This window comes from Trachurus japonicus, chromosome 13, assembly GCF_045865225.1.
Source record: "Trachurus japonicus isolate A0001 chromosome 13, Traja_1.0".
NCBI classification, from domain to species: Eukaryota; Metazoa; Chordata; class Actinopteri; order Carangiformes; family Carangidae; genus Trachurus; species Trachurus japonicus.
Window position 1 is genome coordinate 30,446,246 of NC_140919.1, and position 15,957 is coordinate 30,462,202.

The window sequence follows — 15,957 nt, forward strand, 5'->3', positions numbered from 1 at the left end:
CATTCATTAATGTGTTTTAAACTATCATAATAACTAAACATTATCTGGAAACAGAATACTGTCACATTCAGAATGTAATAAAATAAGAAAAAAATATTGAACACATATTCCACAGCAGGAGATGCACTGCACATAAGCAGAATTGGATTGTGGCTGTGTTTAAACCATATCTTGCAATGATGACTAATCCTAAATAGAAGAAGGAGATTAGCAGATGGCTTTACTACAGTATATGGAGGCCCATTTTAATGTCTTTTAATCAGAGCACTATGTGATGCTCAAGTCATCTCACAGCTACAGTCTACACAATGAGACAAGCTTAATCACATCAGGCTTTACAGTGTAGCCACGCTGTCAATAAACAGCACCCGCAGCAATTCTATTCCACACTAAAGGGGACTTAAAGTAATTCAGCATTCACTTCAACTGACAGCCAGCTATCCCAAAAAGAAAAACTTCAGCCTTCCCATGACAACATGGAAATGGTCTGTGGGCTGAACATGGGCCCTTTTTGCATCCACTGGGTTGGGTAAAGCTGTGGGCTTCACTGTGGGTGGCCCCCATGGACCTGGGCTAATTGTTTCACATCACAGCCGAGCCAGGCTGAAATCAGACCACCGGCAGCTCTGATTCAGGCGGTTCAACGGCCAAATAGGGTATGCCAGGAAACACTTACAGTGCACACCCCGCCCCATACTAGCACACATGCACACACTCTTCATCCATCATATATGACCACAAGAGAATACAAGGAATTTCTTTTTCTCCATACTATTTGAGCAGGCTGTCAATCCGCTGGAAGTTGCAGTTACCTCAGTGATGGTGGATACAGAGGTCAGCAATCATGTCATGTTGGGTGAACAAAGTGAAATAGAGAAGGTGTCACAAACATTTAGCAGTGAGAAGAAAATATCTCTTTTGTGTGTGATGATTTTTTAAATTATTATTATTACAGGCTATATAAACATAAACGTTTAATCCTTCAGTGCAGTAGTTCTCCGCCTTTTTGCTCCTGACCCCGATAACTCTCAAAGTCTTGAGGAAAAAAAACAACAACTTTATTTTGTGTTGCACACATTCTTTTTTACTTTCCTGTTAATCAATCTTGCAAGCCTTTCACAAGATTTCTCTTGTAGCGTAGCTGCTTCTGGGGGTCCTGAGCACAAGAGCTGCTGCCATGTGGATGGCACATAGAGTCACGAGTGGGACAGCATAACAAGTGAACACATCACGATACAGAGCACTTTGTGCACATGCTGCTCTAGGCCTATAGTTCCCAGATCTGTTACTACAAGACAGGGAAATAACAAAATCCTCCCAGTGCACACAGGACTGTTAATCACCAGGCATCCCTCGCCTACTGCTTTTTCAAGGCCTGTTTGACTTTAAGTAAACACGTGCAGGAAATGTATTCAGTGGCTCTAAACATTTATATGGGGGCCTTGTGCTTCAAACAGCTTCATGGCCAGCACATCTTTCAAGAAGGTGCTTAGTGAGCCATTTGTTAAACGCATGATAATAGGGCATGACAATGGCATGCTACATGCAGCAAGGCTGTATCAGGCTTATGTTTGTTAAGCTTTTATTTTCTGTACTCACTATCTGTATTGTTGATAGACAATGTAATATGGTTGTTGGCTCCTGATCTGATGAAACTGAATGTCTGTAGATTGTAATACAGGGCTAATGTTTTGTAAGCTCTCCTCTGTGACCTATTTCTATGATGAATGCATTTTCTGATACAGGTATGAAGGGAAATATTGAAAAACTGCTTGTGAATAAACATAATGAATATCCAAAAGCTTTGGGTGAGTTCATGCAAGCATTAAGGAAAATCACTTCCTGAGTGGTTGGATAAGTAAGCTCTCATCTCTTCTTCTTTCCCATTTCTCCAATTTCATCTAAGAGAATATCCTTTGTTAATCTGGTCTCAATGAGCACCGTTGTTAAGTGCTGCTCACTCCGCGCTCCCAGCCGGTCATAATCCATTGTGTTGTTTGCCCCTCACTTGGTGTACATTTCCATCGCAAATTCCAATGTGAACAGTCAATAACATGCACAGATGTGGCCATTGTAGAAGCCTTACTTTTTAATTCAGAAGAATGTAGTATGGTGAATTACAGCTGCACCCCAGGAAATATTGGAGACAAAAGTTTTACTGTCTTTAGAACCAGAGATGATACAAAAATAAGTCTTTTAAATATTACGAGTAATTGCACTTTTTACACATTTCGAATGAATTTAAAAATGAACTGTCTGCAGTGCAAAAGCAGGGTACATGCCATATAAATGCACTGAAGGGTATTTCTGCAATTGCTGCTGTTCTGCTTCACCCAATCATGGTGAGCTGCAAAAAACATATTAACCTCAGGGTTGATATAAACATGTACGCCAGGACTTCATTTCCTCCACACCATCTTGCTGCACTCATCAGTTTTCTGTAGAACACGCTACTCCAGAGTCAACATCAGTTGAAAATGAAACAGTACATGATAATGATGTTCCCTGACCTCTTTTAGACAGTCACTGTAATCCATTGTGTTTCTGTGTATTGCCTCCCATCATGTTCCACAGCTGTATTCTACACAACGGCATGAAAACTAGCTAGAAAGCTAAACGGCACTTTACTGTACTTTAAGACTGTATGGAGAATGTGCTTTTTATAAGCTGATCTCTTGACAAATAAGCTAATTCAGTTACTTAACATGCAGTAGACTGCAGGCCTATCCTGTGCCCAATTCTAATGATAACAATAAATGAACTAACAGTCATCGCTGCCCTTTTATGGCTTTAATGGAAAAAAATATTACATTGTTTATTTTTCCATCCTGCATCTCAAGCAAATCTAGTGCAGGAACATCTGCAAGCTTTCACCCTTTTGACATCATATTGAAACACTGCTTGGGAAATAATTCATAGCCTAGCTGCTGAACTCCCTCATGCCCAATGAAAGAAAACAACAAAATAAATCTCACATCTCACTGGCTGTGCCCTTAACAGATGCTATACAGGAAGTCGGTCCTATCAGCACCAGCAGGCACACAGAAAGCTGTGCTGTGTTTCACAGTAAAGTTTCCCTACCCTATGTTCTTTGTGAGGCTCTGCTGTTCAGGGAAAACATGCAAACTACATTATCCTTCACTCTCAATGCGCTTCACTCAGAGGATTCTCAGAATTACAGACACTCTAAGAGATAAAGAAACCAAAAAGCCTGCTGTACAAAACGCCTTCAGAAACACACTGTTCAACAACAGGTAGCCTTGAAAATCTGCTGATTAATGTCACATACAAAGGAAACTGAATTATCTGTGCTGCAAAATGAGATAACAGTGCATAATAAATGGGTTAAACAAGCCACAGACTGTGCCTGCATCCATCTGTTTGGATCAGTTGCACAGTAGAAGATGTTGACATGGTTTGCACTAAACGTAAAACATCTCCATGACCCAGTGACCCCAAAACGATTTCCTCTGAATGGATTGCTTTGCAAACAAGCTTTGTGATCCTGCATCATCCCATCTACTTCAGGTCTCCCTTTAATCTGTAAAGAATCAGGAACCCAGAGTTTATTACTCTTGTTTTAAAACATTGTTTCATTGCCTGCAGGTTGTGCCATTTGGTCAGGGTTTGGTTGTTCTGTAAGTTTGGACAAAAACCTCAACTATTTGAACAGCAAGTCCCAGCAGAGTAGTTGGAGTAATTTCATGGGAACATTACTTGAAGCATCACTGAAGTAGGCCTAACTACAACTCTCATCTGATTGACATATTGTGTGGCATATCAAGTGCCATACAGAAAAAAGGGTTGTCACCTCTCGTTTTCTGAGTTTTGCGCCCATGGACTATCCTCAGCATTGCCACCGCTTTACCAACATCATATATTATTGGTGGTTATTCATCATCACCATCATCACCAAATGGGATGCCCACCCCCAACCCCACAGAACTCACCGCTATACGTGTAGACAGCTTCTGCTCGCCCTCTGAACCCTTCTGCTCCCCGTTGGATCTGCTGTACTCTGGAGGTTGCTGGTTCGATCCACCGCGACTGCCCTTCGCCTTTCGGTTTCCGGGTCCTTGTTGGACTATGTTGAGCAGGTGAAGCGTGCTCTCGTGCTCCCGGTCTGAGCTCTCGGCCTGACCTCTCTGGTAGCGGTTCTCGCAGGTGGAGTGGTGCCTCCTGCACAGCTCTATGCGGGCGCGCAAACGCTCCACGATGGCGTTGTGCAGCTGTGGCACCGCCGAGCCTCTGGAGGTGGCCACCACCTGCCCGTTCCCGACCCCACCGGGAATAGGTCCTAAACCGACACCCAACATGGGTACGAATGCCCCTGGAGCAGACTGAGCGGGGGTCGCCTCTCCCATGCCCACGGGTCCCCGACAAGTTTACACACACACACCCTGAGGTCCACTGAGGTTAAAATGGACCACAGTACGAGCATGGAAGAAAACAACGCGTATGGACTCGGCTATGATCCCATGTGGAAAGAGCGATACTAGACTGCACGCAAAAACTCACCAGAGAGAAACACGATGTAGCCTATGATATTTGTTGACAAGACACTTTACACAATGATCTGGTCAGACTGATACGAAACGTTATAAGGATATTAAAGGTTATAAACACTTGCCTAAAGTAAGATAAGGTCAGCATGAACTCATGTTCCACAGAGGCGTTCAAAAGTCCCAGTGTTGCAGAATTTGATTAGTGATTTCTTCCTCAAGGGTCGCACCGTGTCAGCTTCTAATTAAAACTGAAATGATTTACCAACATGAAAGGCTCGTGGATTCACAGCTGGAATGGATCCGCTCTTGCTTAACGACTCGACCCCTGCTCACAGTTAAATTATATTCCACATGAATCCCTCACTTCAGTTTCACCGATGGGCTGCCTCCTACATCCCTGGCACATTTTCAGCTTTACTTTACCCCCTTAACGTGCCACACTTATTAAACAGTCCAAAAAAACAGTAAGGCTGCCAGCAATGAATTCAAAGTAAGCGACTGGTCGCCAAAAAAAAAAAAAAATAGGAGAACCTACGAACACACGAAAGCCACTAAACTTCAAGACTCACGGCATTTTTGTTAGGAAATTAGTCCTTTCTCTCTGTGTCTTTCTCTTTCCACCCGGATAAGAAGGATCTGGTTGCCAATTACAAGTGAAAAACCGCGCAGCAGAAACGCAGGGAGCCGTTGCATAAACCGATTGAGATCCGTCTCAAATAGTCCATTGACAATCGTTTGTCCGTGTGGTGCACCGCGGCAATAGCGGAGCCACTATACACAGACCCTCATTGTATGAACATTCCTCTTTTGACATGATACACTCACATGAATGTAGCTGGGTCCAAATGCACACTCTAGCGGAGTGAAGGGTGAACTGTCCTGCCGAGCATGGAGCGTGACAGGAGGAGGGGGCTCATAGCTAATGTTTGAAAATGTGACACTGACTCTGCATCGGTGTCATATAGCTGATGAAGCAATGGCAGATTTAGTAAAAGCCTGTTGAGATAATGGTAATGATAATGGCTGCAGTAGATGCTTGAGATGTTTTGTTTTTTTCCTTTCTACAACACGGTTCCATAATACAATATAATATTATATAATATAATACTATATAAATGCAAGTCACACAAGGCCTTTAGTTTTCTTTATATATAAACATATTTTAGTTGTAAAATATTCATGAAACCTATGCTAATCATGCTAAGAAACAAGATAAACATAAAGAAGCCTAGCTGCAATGAGAACTAACAGGTTTCAGGTTCATCTAAGGGTATTTTAAATTAAAGAAAAATATGAATTCTCTTAACCACTTAAAGCAGCTGATTGGCTCTTGATCTGATGGTATACATGTTGCCCAAATGATGTCTCTTATGTTCTGCTGTGCATTTCAAACCTTTATTTAAGCCTCGAAAACCTTTGAGGTTTCCCTCATTTGCAATGATGTTGAGGTACAACAACAGAAAAATACAAATCAAACAAGATTAAATTAAAACATTAGGAGACAATACCAAGCGCTCTGTAAAACAGGTGCACACTGAAGTGAGGTAGTTTGAGAGCAATGACTGTAATGAGAGTGTCAATCATGAGTATGTTTTGAAGATGTTTCCATGTGGTTGGTGCACAAAAACTAAAAGCAGATCTTCCTAGTTCAGTGAGTGAGTGAACCCGTGGGACTTGAAGTGTGAGATAGTCCTGCATGAAATCTCTCACAACTCTCTTGAAATGTTTCTCTAATGCAGATGGTAATTGCATTAACACTTAAAAAAGTGAAGAATGTCTAGGCTCCTGAAGACCTTTCAAATTAAAACAAGGGTAAAATGTATTCAGTTGGTTTTGCATCTGTTCTCAAGTTAGTGGCGGACTCTCACCACCTGATTATTTAAGTTGAGGATCATAGGTGGCAGTGAACTTCATCATCAGAGTAGATGAGGACTTATCCAGGATGCCAGCACACTAGAGGCTTTAGGCTGAAAGAAGAGACAGGCAATCACACAGACACCCACAGAAACAAGGATGAATGTTTTCATAAAGCAATGGAAACTGAAGCGGAAACTGAAGAGGAAAACCACAAAAACATGAGGGGAACATATAGGAGCCCAAGGAGAAATCAGTCCTGTGGGATGATGACTTGCCTTGCTACCCTTTTAAATAACACTGATAATAACTGTAACAGCAAAAGAGTCATTGAGGGTTCAGCATCCTGCCCTGAGCTGCTTTGACATGGGATGAAAGATTGGCAATTGTCATCACCAACCTGCTGACTCTACAGTTACGACACAATCTCCTACCACACCCAGACCACCTTTCTGACCTGGAAATGGGACCTGACCCACCAGACATCACAATGACTAGCCTGGCCTTTCTGGTTACGATTAGTCTTTAAGACATGAGGTTGTCATTACCACAAACATATGGGGATGACAACAGATGATTTAAATTTGCAGTTTATAGCAGGACTCCAGAAAAACACTCTGCTGGTGGATAACTAAATAAAAATTTATGTTCGAGCCATTTGAACTACAAGTTCAATAACAATGGAGCTTCAGATTTAACATAATACTTTATGGGATCATGAAATCCAATGGGGTTTTGACTTTAAAAATGATTACTGCTTTTGTTGAAAATAAAATAAGACCTCTACAATATAATGAAACTTGTGTAACATTTGCAAACATGTACATCAATACAAATGGATTTTTGAACACAATGTCCCTATGGATCATTTTAACATTGTAAATAAGCAGATTTCTTTCCTGCTCTCTAAACCAGCAGCAGACCAATGTTTGCCTCACTCTTGAGGATCACTGTTGTGCTTGAGAAGGCTTCATTCTCCAGTTGGTGAGTAGCTAAAGTAAAGAAACTGATTTTCTTTGCTGCTTGTTGTTCAGTTAGTCAACTAACCTCTTCTTAAGTTGACTAAGAAATGTTTAGACGATTCGTCTTTTTTTTTCTTAATGGGAAATGACGCACTAGTCATTGGTCATTACTGGAAAATGATAGTAATACCATGAGGCACAAATCTTTCAAAAGGTGGGCAAGTGGACTTATAAAATCATTATTTTTTTACCTGCATTCCGCCAAAATAATATAGTAATACATGGGCAATTTCCAGCACTAAAATTTGTGAGGATTTGGTATGCAAATATTCAATATGCTGGCATGAAAAGTGGTTATTGTATAATACATCTAGCTTTCCAGACCCATGTGGATTGAATTCTTGACTGGTTCGTCATCTAATGAACACCAATGGATGCAACTGCTGTCTTAAACAACAGGGGGCACCAAACATCAAACTTCTGCATACTAATTAAAATCTGTAGGGGAGGCATCAGTTGTGGTCCTTGATGTCAAAAAAGATATTTAAAGAGGAACTTTCACATCAAACTTTCACTTCTTGATTTATTCTATGTCCACAGTTTTAGTCTACCATAATACAGGAATAACAAAATCTTGCATTCTTGTGAATCCCAAGTTAACTGTACCACATTACCATCACACTGGCATTATTTGTCATATTGCTTCACAAAATCAAGACAGTTTGCATACATCAGTGTTAGTAGAGAGAAGGTTTCCTTGTTTGTTTGTTTTTTTTTTCCTTTTTACAATTATCAACTCCAAAACACACAATAAATTAATAAATTAAACACGAGCAATCAGCAAATGCTTTACAGTAGTAGCAATAAAAGTGGTTAAAAAATGAATTCTCTACTAGTACAGTACGTCAACCCAGTGACAGTCTGACAGTAGATCTGAGCAGTGTTTTCAGTGTCGCCCAGCCAGGCTGTCATTTAACATACTACAATTCACAATCTACCACAACACATACACAGCTCTTCTGCTTACGACGGGTCTCTCTAGATAATAAATTACACATCCATTTCACTTCAGAGACTGACAGGGAGACAGGCTTTGCTTCAGTCTTTTCTTTCCTATTTTCGCTCTCGCTCTTCATGAATCACAGTTCACCCAGGAAGGGCTTTGCAAGTGCAACTCAAACCGCCAGTCTCCCCATTTCATATATAGATCATAAAAATGGGACATTAAAAAGGAATAAAATACATGTCGTAACAAACTTAGCTTAATTTAGCCTGACTCCATTCTTGTGAGTATCACTTGCTTACACGCATCAGTAAAAAATAATGATAAAAAGAATACAAAAAGCTGTAAAAATGGTAGAAAAACATTTGGAAGTAAATCTTAATGAATTAATCATTAATACCATCTAGCACTGCATGGCCACGCAATTCATATTAAGATCAAACAGGAATTCACCCTTCAGTGGTTCCAGCCCACAATGAAATACTGGACTCAAGTTGAGAAACTGATCATTCAGTTGTCCTAAATACAATATGGCTCTTACTTGAATAATATGGCAAATAATTAAATTTCTTTGAGGCAAAATTTACAGTTTAAACTGAAATGAAACATAAGGCAAATTAAACAAATAGAAGAGTTTATGAAATAAAAAAAAACATTCTTTGCTTTACTATTTTTAAGTGACTATGATCACTGGCAAATCTTCATTGTGGCAGGTTATCTTTGCAAGAAAAGCACAATATTAAGTTACTGTGGTGCACTTTTTGTCTCAGACAAGTGCATCAAACAGTCAACAAGATGTGCCGCAAATATGTCATTCTATTAATAATTTACATAGAGGAAACAATTACTCTTCAGAGACGTAGCTGTAGTGTGTGGCATATCAAAGAGCTAAGACATAAATCAGTGAATGGCTGGATTCAGGAAAACATAAATAAGCTATTCCCCTTCTACTAGCTTGTATTTATGGTCTTTAGAGATTTATTTTTACTTCCTCCAACTTAATAATTTTCTTGGTCAGTGCACATTAAAATGAAATGTATTAGAATATAACCTGAAACAGCCACCTACAAAGATACAATATACGTCTTCATGTTTCTCTTGTTTTCTTCATTCTGTACATTTGGACGTTACAGACTTTTTGTACCTGCATTGAAATAATTGGCCTGCCATCCAGCCTGACAGCTTTTAAATATGGTTTGGGCTCATACTTAATTGAAACTGAGGCAACAGTCATGCACAGTTATCATTAGGGCTTCTGACACAGGCCTTTGTATCGCTGTATTTTCCCCCCCTCCTCTTACCAGACATGCACTGCTAAGCTGAAATGATTGCCTGCAGTGAAAATAATCTCCTTGCTGCTTCTGCAAGACTCAGCACAAATGATAGATTGAAGTGAAAAGAGAGAGTCTGCCTGCATGCCAAAATTGGAGTGCATCTTGGCATTCCTGAGACCAGTAAGCATACCCTTACAGTTTATTAAAATGGTTATTGACCAGGTAGCCTCTGCTTCTGTGTTAAATGGCAGCAATTGCGCAAATTATCTACTTGATTCAAGAAAGAGAAAAATGATAGACTGGTGCAGAGCAGATGGGCGGGACAGCTTTGACGACATACTTTCAATTTGTAAAGGATGGATTGATAAGTAAGGATGATATATTTCATACATTTTATCAATTGTCCATACACTGTTATAACAGTCTGCATGAAGAGCTTTGGCAGGGCGCTTCACCTATATGGCCTGATATCCTGCAAGTTAGCAGTGCACTGCAGTAGTAATCATCACAGAGAACAGGCATAGGATAGGTTATGGCTTTTTGTCCAAACATTTCAGTCTTAATCAAGCCCAACCAGTATTCATAGCAATGATAGGAACATGACACTGGAGATGCTTGATTTAACATTGGAATCTTGTTTTGTTTTGTTGTTTTTTTTTTGTATAGAAGTCAGTGTCAGGACTTGACCCCTTTGGCAGGTTCAGTAGACTGCCGCACATCGGTCCACTCCTGCATGGTGCTTTGCAGTGCTTGGGTCTTCTCCTTGTCGACTTGCACATAGTCCACCTTCTCGTCAGAGGTCACAGAGGATGTAGAGGGCTGTGGAAAGATAAATAAATAAGGCAGGAGTGAGATTCTGGCCGCCTGAGGGTGGACTGAGCTGTGGTAGAAATAAAACAAATACTGTAACAAATTAAGTTTCCTCTGCTGTCGAATGTGTTTTCTTGCCGGAAGCGGTTGGTGGTGGTTGTTGCTTGACAAGAGACTTGGCCGTCGCAGGCTTTATAAAACAACGGGTTAATAGCAGCACTATTCCAGATGCTGAGCGAGTCACTTTCAGAGTGACAAGATTGACTGGGGTTAGCTGGCTAGCATGCTAAGTTCAGTAGAAGAAAAGAAGGGATAGACACAAGAGTAACATGTGCTTTCCACCCATGGAGACTGCTCTCGCTGAGTAAATAAATCAGGTTTGATGCTGAACTTGCAACATTTGTTTTTAGAGTTAACAACGCTGACTATGTAGCAATAACAAAACTTATAAATAGCTCTTTTAAATCATTTGTTTACTTTTCTGTGTGGGCTGGGTGACCCGGGCTGGAAGTCCAGTGCTAGGTAGTCCACGTTACCACACTTCCTGGGGGCCGGGCTGCTGGTGCCACTCACGGCTGGAGAGGTAGATGCTGGGTTCTGCTAATGGGGATAGAAGGGAGGGTTTTACTCACACAGGGTGCAGTGAGTTAGCGTAGCATGCAAACAAGTGGATCACTAAAACAAAGAACACAATGTGCTCTCCTGATCTCCCCTTCAGATATTGGGACTCACCATAGCCACATAATTCTCCTCACTGTCTGCAGAGTCGGTGCTGGTGATGCTTTGTGTAGAGATGGGTCGACAATGCTGGGAGGACATGGAGTTCATAGCAGGCCTGAAGCAAAGTAGAAAGGACTAAGTGTTTCTACCTTCTGACCTCAGGCAGAAACAAAATACAGCACCAGTCTGTACCACCAAATTGTGTGTGTGTGTGTGTGTGTGTGTGTGTATGTTTGTGGCCTTGGGTAACATAGCTTGAACGACTGATATGAGACTCACATGGGCCGTATCCAGGACATGGTGACTGGGCTCTTAAATGGCAGCTCATCAATGATCCCATTGTTCTTCAAATCAAGAGGTGTTGGCTTCGCTGTGGAAAACAAGAGCAGACAGTGTCAACAAAAAACATTGTCTTGGTAATACAATTAACAAAGCAGACTTTGGGCCGGATTTGAAGCCAGAAAATGGTGAAGAAAATTAAAACCCATGCTTTTGGATCTGTAAAAACTCTACTGCCAAAAACTCACATTTCCTATTAGGTTTGAGGTTACGGTTGATGGGTGGCGGTGTAACATCGCTGAGACGGCTCGGCCTGTGACACAGGGAGGCACTGCTCCCCTTACGGGCAGGTAATGTTGCAGAGAATCCTGGAAAATCAAAGTGATGTGGCCCAGGGCTCATAGGAATGTAGATATTCTTAGGACTGTCAGCCTGGGCAGCGCTGAGTGGCGAGGAGCCAGGATTCATGGGCACATAGTTGTCATCTGAGTTGCCACTGTCTGAGCGAGTCAGAGGGGCTTTGGTTCGCTGGTGTTAGAAGACACAGAAGTCACATGACTCTCTTAAAACACTCTGGGTGTAATATAACAAGAAAACCGCAACACTCAACGAGAGTAAATATAATAGAAATGCATTTTGTGATAGTCCACTGACAGCGTCTGTCTGAGCAGGGAGTGCAGTAAAAGGGAGATACTGACTCACCAGGTACGAGCTGAACCCATCATTGACAGACTCCACGGACTGGCCTGAGCTGCTGAAATGGATGGGTCGGTGATGGCTGTTAGTTTCAAAGGAGGAGCCTGTGGAGGGAGGCAAAGAGAAAAATCAATATCTACCACTGCCATAGTGTCTAGAAGGGGAAAAAAATCTTCTAAAGTGAAACAGTACAGTAACAAGTCTACATGAGTCAGTGCACCGCAACCACTACAACAGAGGCAGATTTAGTCAAAAATGTCTGACATTTCAACAAGTAAACTCATGTTTCTAATGAAACAAACAGAACAAGAGTGACATTTAATTAAATGCTTCGCTGGGTTATAATTGGTCTTTGCAGCACAGGTGTGTGAGCAGCCTGTAGCCTCACTAACAAGGGTTGCAGGTCAATTCTTGCCTCTGGCTATACGAGGCCTGGGCATGGACTTTGCAAAGCAGAGAACATAGCATACTAAGAGGCTATGCATTGTGTCTTCAAGTGCTTTTTTTTATTGCTCATCAGCCTGGAACGAAACATTCTGGAGTAGGCTGCATGGCTTGAATTTCATTAGTGTCTCAACAGAACAGTGTCTGCTAGACTGGCCCCTTTGTTTCTGCTCAGCTGCTAGAGTTAAATCAGTAAAAATGAACGATAGAGGAAGAGGGGAAGAGTGAGAGAAAGTGGGGGAGGAAAAGGAAGTGCAAAGTCACTGCAATACCACAAGAGGATGAACTGATTAAGTCAGACATGCATTTGAAAACAGGAAACAGGTAAAAATGTGTGATTTCAAAAGATCTGCGTGACTCAACTGCAGAAGAAATCAACAGCATTCAGAAGGAACTCATTAGGAGAGCAGTTAAAAGTCTAACTTTAGTCAGTGTACCTCTGTGCAGCCTGATGTTCTCCACAGCTGGGAGAGTATTCCTGCGTGGGATAACTGACACCGCGGACGTCATCTCTCCGTTTTGGCTCCCTCCTGACTGAGGACTGCCCCACTGCCCCTCTGAGCCCTGGCTAGGTTTAGGGGGCCTCGGAGGAGGCGCACAGGAGGACTCAGAGCCGGAGGGTGTCAAGGCATTGTGATTCTTGTCAAATGTCCGGGGGATTTGGTAGAAGGAGCCAGGTGTCGTAGGAAGATCGTAATTGTCGGTTGGACGCTCGTTGCTGTGCATGGTGGCAAGGGCGTTGCAAGGCGTTTTGAAGGTGTAAACCTCCTCGTTCTCCAGCTCAGAGTCCCCTAAAGCACTGTTAGCCGGTGCCTCAGAGCTGTAACCGCGTGGAAGCACATAACAGGCCTCCTCGGACGAATCATCATTCACTGGTAACTGGTGTTTTCCTGGCTTAGGCAGACTGTAGAAGCCATGCAATTGAGCACCCATGCCGTTTAGACAGTGAGAAAAGCCATGGGACAGTTTTTGCACAGCAGAGTCGCTCCCCATAAACAGATTGCTTCGTGTGGCCTGGGAGAAACTGGCACTCCTGCAACATGAACAAAGATGAACACATATAAACATTTTAACTCTTTAATATGCTCATATTCCACCGTACCAGAATTCTCCCTCATAGGCAGAGGCCATCTCTTCTCCAGTTAGTTAATGCATTTTCAGTGTAACTATCCAAAAAGCCACTAGATGGCACTGTAGCACTTCAGGGGAAACTGTCTCTATATGTGGGTCTCAGCATGCATTTAAAACAACAGCTCACCTCTGCATCAGTGTATCATCACCTCTGTGCACCTACAGCATAAACGTTAGTTTTCAGGATTTCTGTCATTGAGTTGAAAAGCTGATTTGTTTACATGTTTTCAGCATGTTGACAGGGAGAGGGCTTTCATGATGTTAGGAGTGAGAATGCTATGACTTTCCCACAGTTTGTCAGCCTCTGTTAGGCACCCTAGGGACATGCCTCATTTATTCTGGCTCCTTTGTAGGGCTTGACCTTGAGCGCCAACTACAGCAACCGAACAGCTTAGACATTTCTAGCCAGTTAGCTGAGCAATGGTCCATCTTAGCTGGCCAATGCAATGATAAGATATTCGCAATGAATCATTTCCTCATGCCTGTGCTAATCTATTCTCTCTTTAAACTTGATTCACATGTGGTAGCTACACTGCAGGCCTCTGATGGTTGTGCTCAATCTTGATTCTAATTGTAACAATTTAAATGAATAATGCATCAAGGTAATACAATTAATATTGACAGAACATTTTGCTGTTTCTTTTTCACGTCAGATGGCATGCTGGGTTTCATGAATTCCTCTTTTTTCTCTCTCCTCAGGATTTCCAATCATCAATCAATAATCTTGTTCGTCTCTCTGCCCTCCATCATCGTGGCTCAACGGAGGCTCTTTACATAGATTAATTCATACCATTGGTCATCAGACCAATTTTATTCTGACGTGAATCATACCCTGTCACCAGATGCCTGTCTTAATTAGCAGGACCCACGGAGCAGAAGCAAGCGAGCGAGTGACAGAAATATCTGCATAAAGCTGATGAGATGGACTGCAAGGTTTGATTTCCTGGGTTTCACAGGGGCCCAACACAGCAGATTTATGTGCAAATTGTGTAGCTGAGAGCGCAATTCTATCCTGGGCGAGTCTGAACACATAGGAGTGATGAATTGCAGCCTCAACCTCATTGATCATCTACTGTGATGGCTATCTACTGAATGGCATCATTATTAAAGCAGCATTTTGATTCTTGGGAGTGGGCATTATGGCAACAGGAGGTGAGGTGAATGCTAATGGAAAACAAGGGGATGCATTTAATATAAACACTTGTCCCTTTGTTCCCCCACCCAGCACATGGCCAAGATATGTTGTACAGTACATACATACTACATTATCCTCCACGAGGATCCACACCTCTTGTGCATATTTTGTTGTTTCAATGTCACTATTCTGCTTCATGGTGTTATTGGATTTACATGGATTTAACATAATGATGAAATAGCCAAAAATCTGATCATGTTATCCTTAAATAATCATCAACATATCTTCGCTCATTCTTATTTTTAGTACATAAACAAATCTTGCTTGTTTGTAGATTTTATCTGCCCCACACACACACACACACACACACGCAGACAGCAGTTAGCTCATTTTCCCCCTGTAACAGTAGTTCTAACCCTCAGGGGCTTCTAAGCTGAGGAAGCGCCATAAACCTGTATGTTGACCTGCATTAACGGATAACAGGAAACTGACACAGGACGCCCGTGGGTCATGACCTTTACCGTGCACTCTCTGTCTTCCTGCTCATGCACTGGTGGAGGAGGAGGTAGTCCTGGGGTGCACTGTTGGACAAGGAGCTGTGGTGTGAATGGCGCACAGGCACATCGAAGGTGAAGAGCACTGGCTGGCTGGAGTGGATGGGGGCAGAGGACTTGCGTTCTCCGGTCAGAGGGGCCATGGAGCCGGTGACATCTGCACCGCCAGAGCGGGGCATATGATGTAACCTGCCATCTGCAAACAGGAGAAAATTGAGTTATTGATTGTTTAACTCACAAAAGGTTTCCCCCCCCAAAAAAACAGCTCATCTTGAGATTTTCTCTTCAGCCTGGACATGCTGTACAATCTTTACGCAGCAGAAAGTAATAATCAGTCAAGTAATCATACTTAAACATTTTCCTTTAATTGTCAAAATCCTTGGAGTCAAAGGACAGTGTGTAATTCATTTGAGGGGTTTAAGCCTCTGCATGACCTTGCCTTGCAAGGAGTTTTGTATTCAGGGGCTTTCAGTCCGCTCTCTAATCAATAGAGAAGAGGGATCTGTCTCAAGGGAGGAGAGAAAACATTATCCATCTGCTTTTTTTGGGCTTCAGGGAGTGAGTGGTTCAAAAGCACATGATCCAACTTA

The 15,957-nt window shown here is 42.1% G+C and overlaps 2 protein-coding genes across 4 annotated transcripts in view; both read right to left on the minus strand.

Moving 5' to 3' along the window:
* Positions 1-5,505, minus strand: part of maml2 (mastermind like transcriptional coactivator 2) — a 32,843-nt gene extending 27,338 nt beyond the window's left edge. Inside the window, exon 1 of one of the 2 annotated variants that reach the window (XM_085795891.1) lies at positions 3,951-5,505. In XM_085795891.1, the coding sequence (XP_085652017.1) occupies positions 3,951-4,364 (414 nt within the window). In that variant the 5' untranslated portion in view covers positions 4,365-5,505. The remainder of the gene's footprint in view (positions 1-3,950) is intronic. The other variant, XM_085795892.1, reaches the window with a different exon arrangement.
* A 2,385-nt stretch (positions 5,506-7,890) lies between these two features.
* The window catches only part of gab2 (GRB2-associated binding protein 2), a 34,532-nt gene continuing 26,465 nt past the window's right edge, over positions 7,891-15,957 (minus strand). The window contains exons 3-10 of one of the 2 annotated variants that reach the window (XM_085795895.1): positions 15,335-15,563; positions 12,985-13,580; positions 12,110-12,207; positions 11,656-11,935; positions 11,408-11,498; positions 11,141-11,243; positions 10,886-11,005; positions 7,891-10,417 (exon numbers count right to left, since the gene is read on the minus strand). In XM_085795895.1, the coding sequence (XP_085652021.1) occupies positions 10,274-10,417; positions 10,886-11,005; positions 11,141-11,243; positions 11,408-11,498; positions 11,656-11,935; positions 12,110-12,207; positions 12,985-13,580; positions 15,335-15,563 (1,661 nt within the window). In that variant the 3' untranslated portion in view covers positions 7,891-10,273. Of the gene's footprint in view, positions 10,418-10,885; positions 11,009-11,140; positions 11,244-11,407; positions 11,499-11,655; positions 11,936-12,109; positions 12,208-12,984; positions 13,581-15,334; positions 15,564-15,957 lie in introns of both variants that reach the window. The other variant, XM_085795893.1, reaches the window with a different exon arrangement.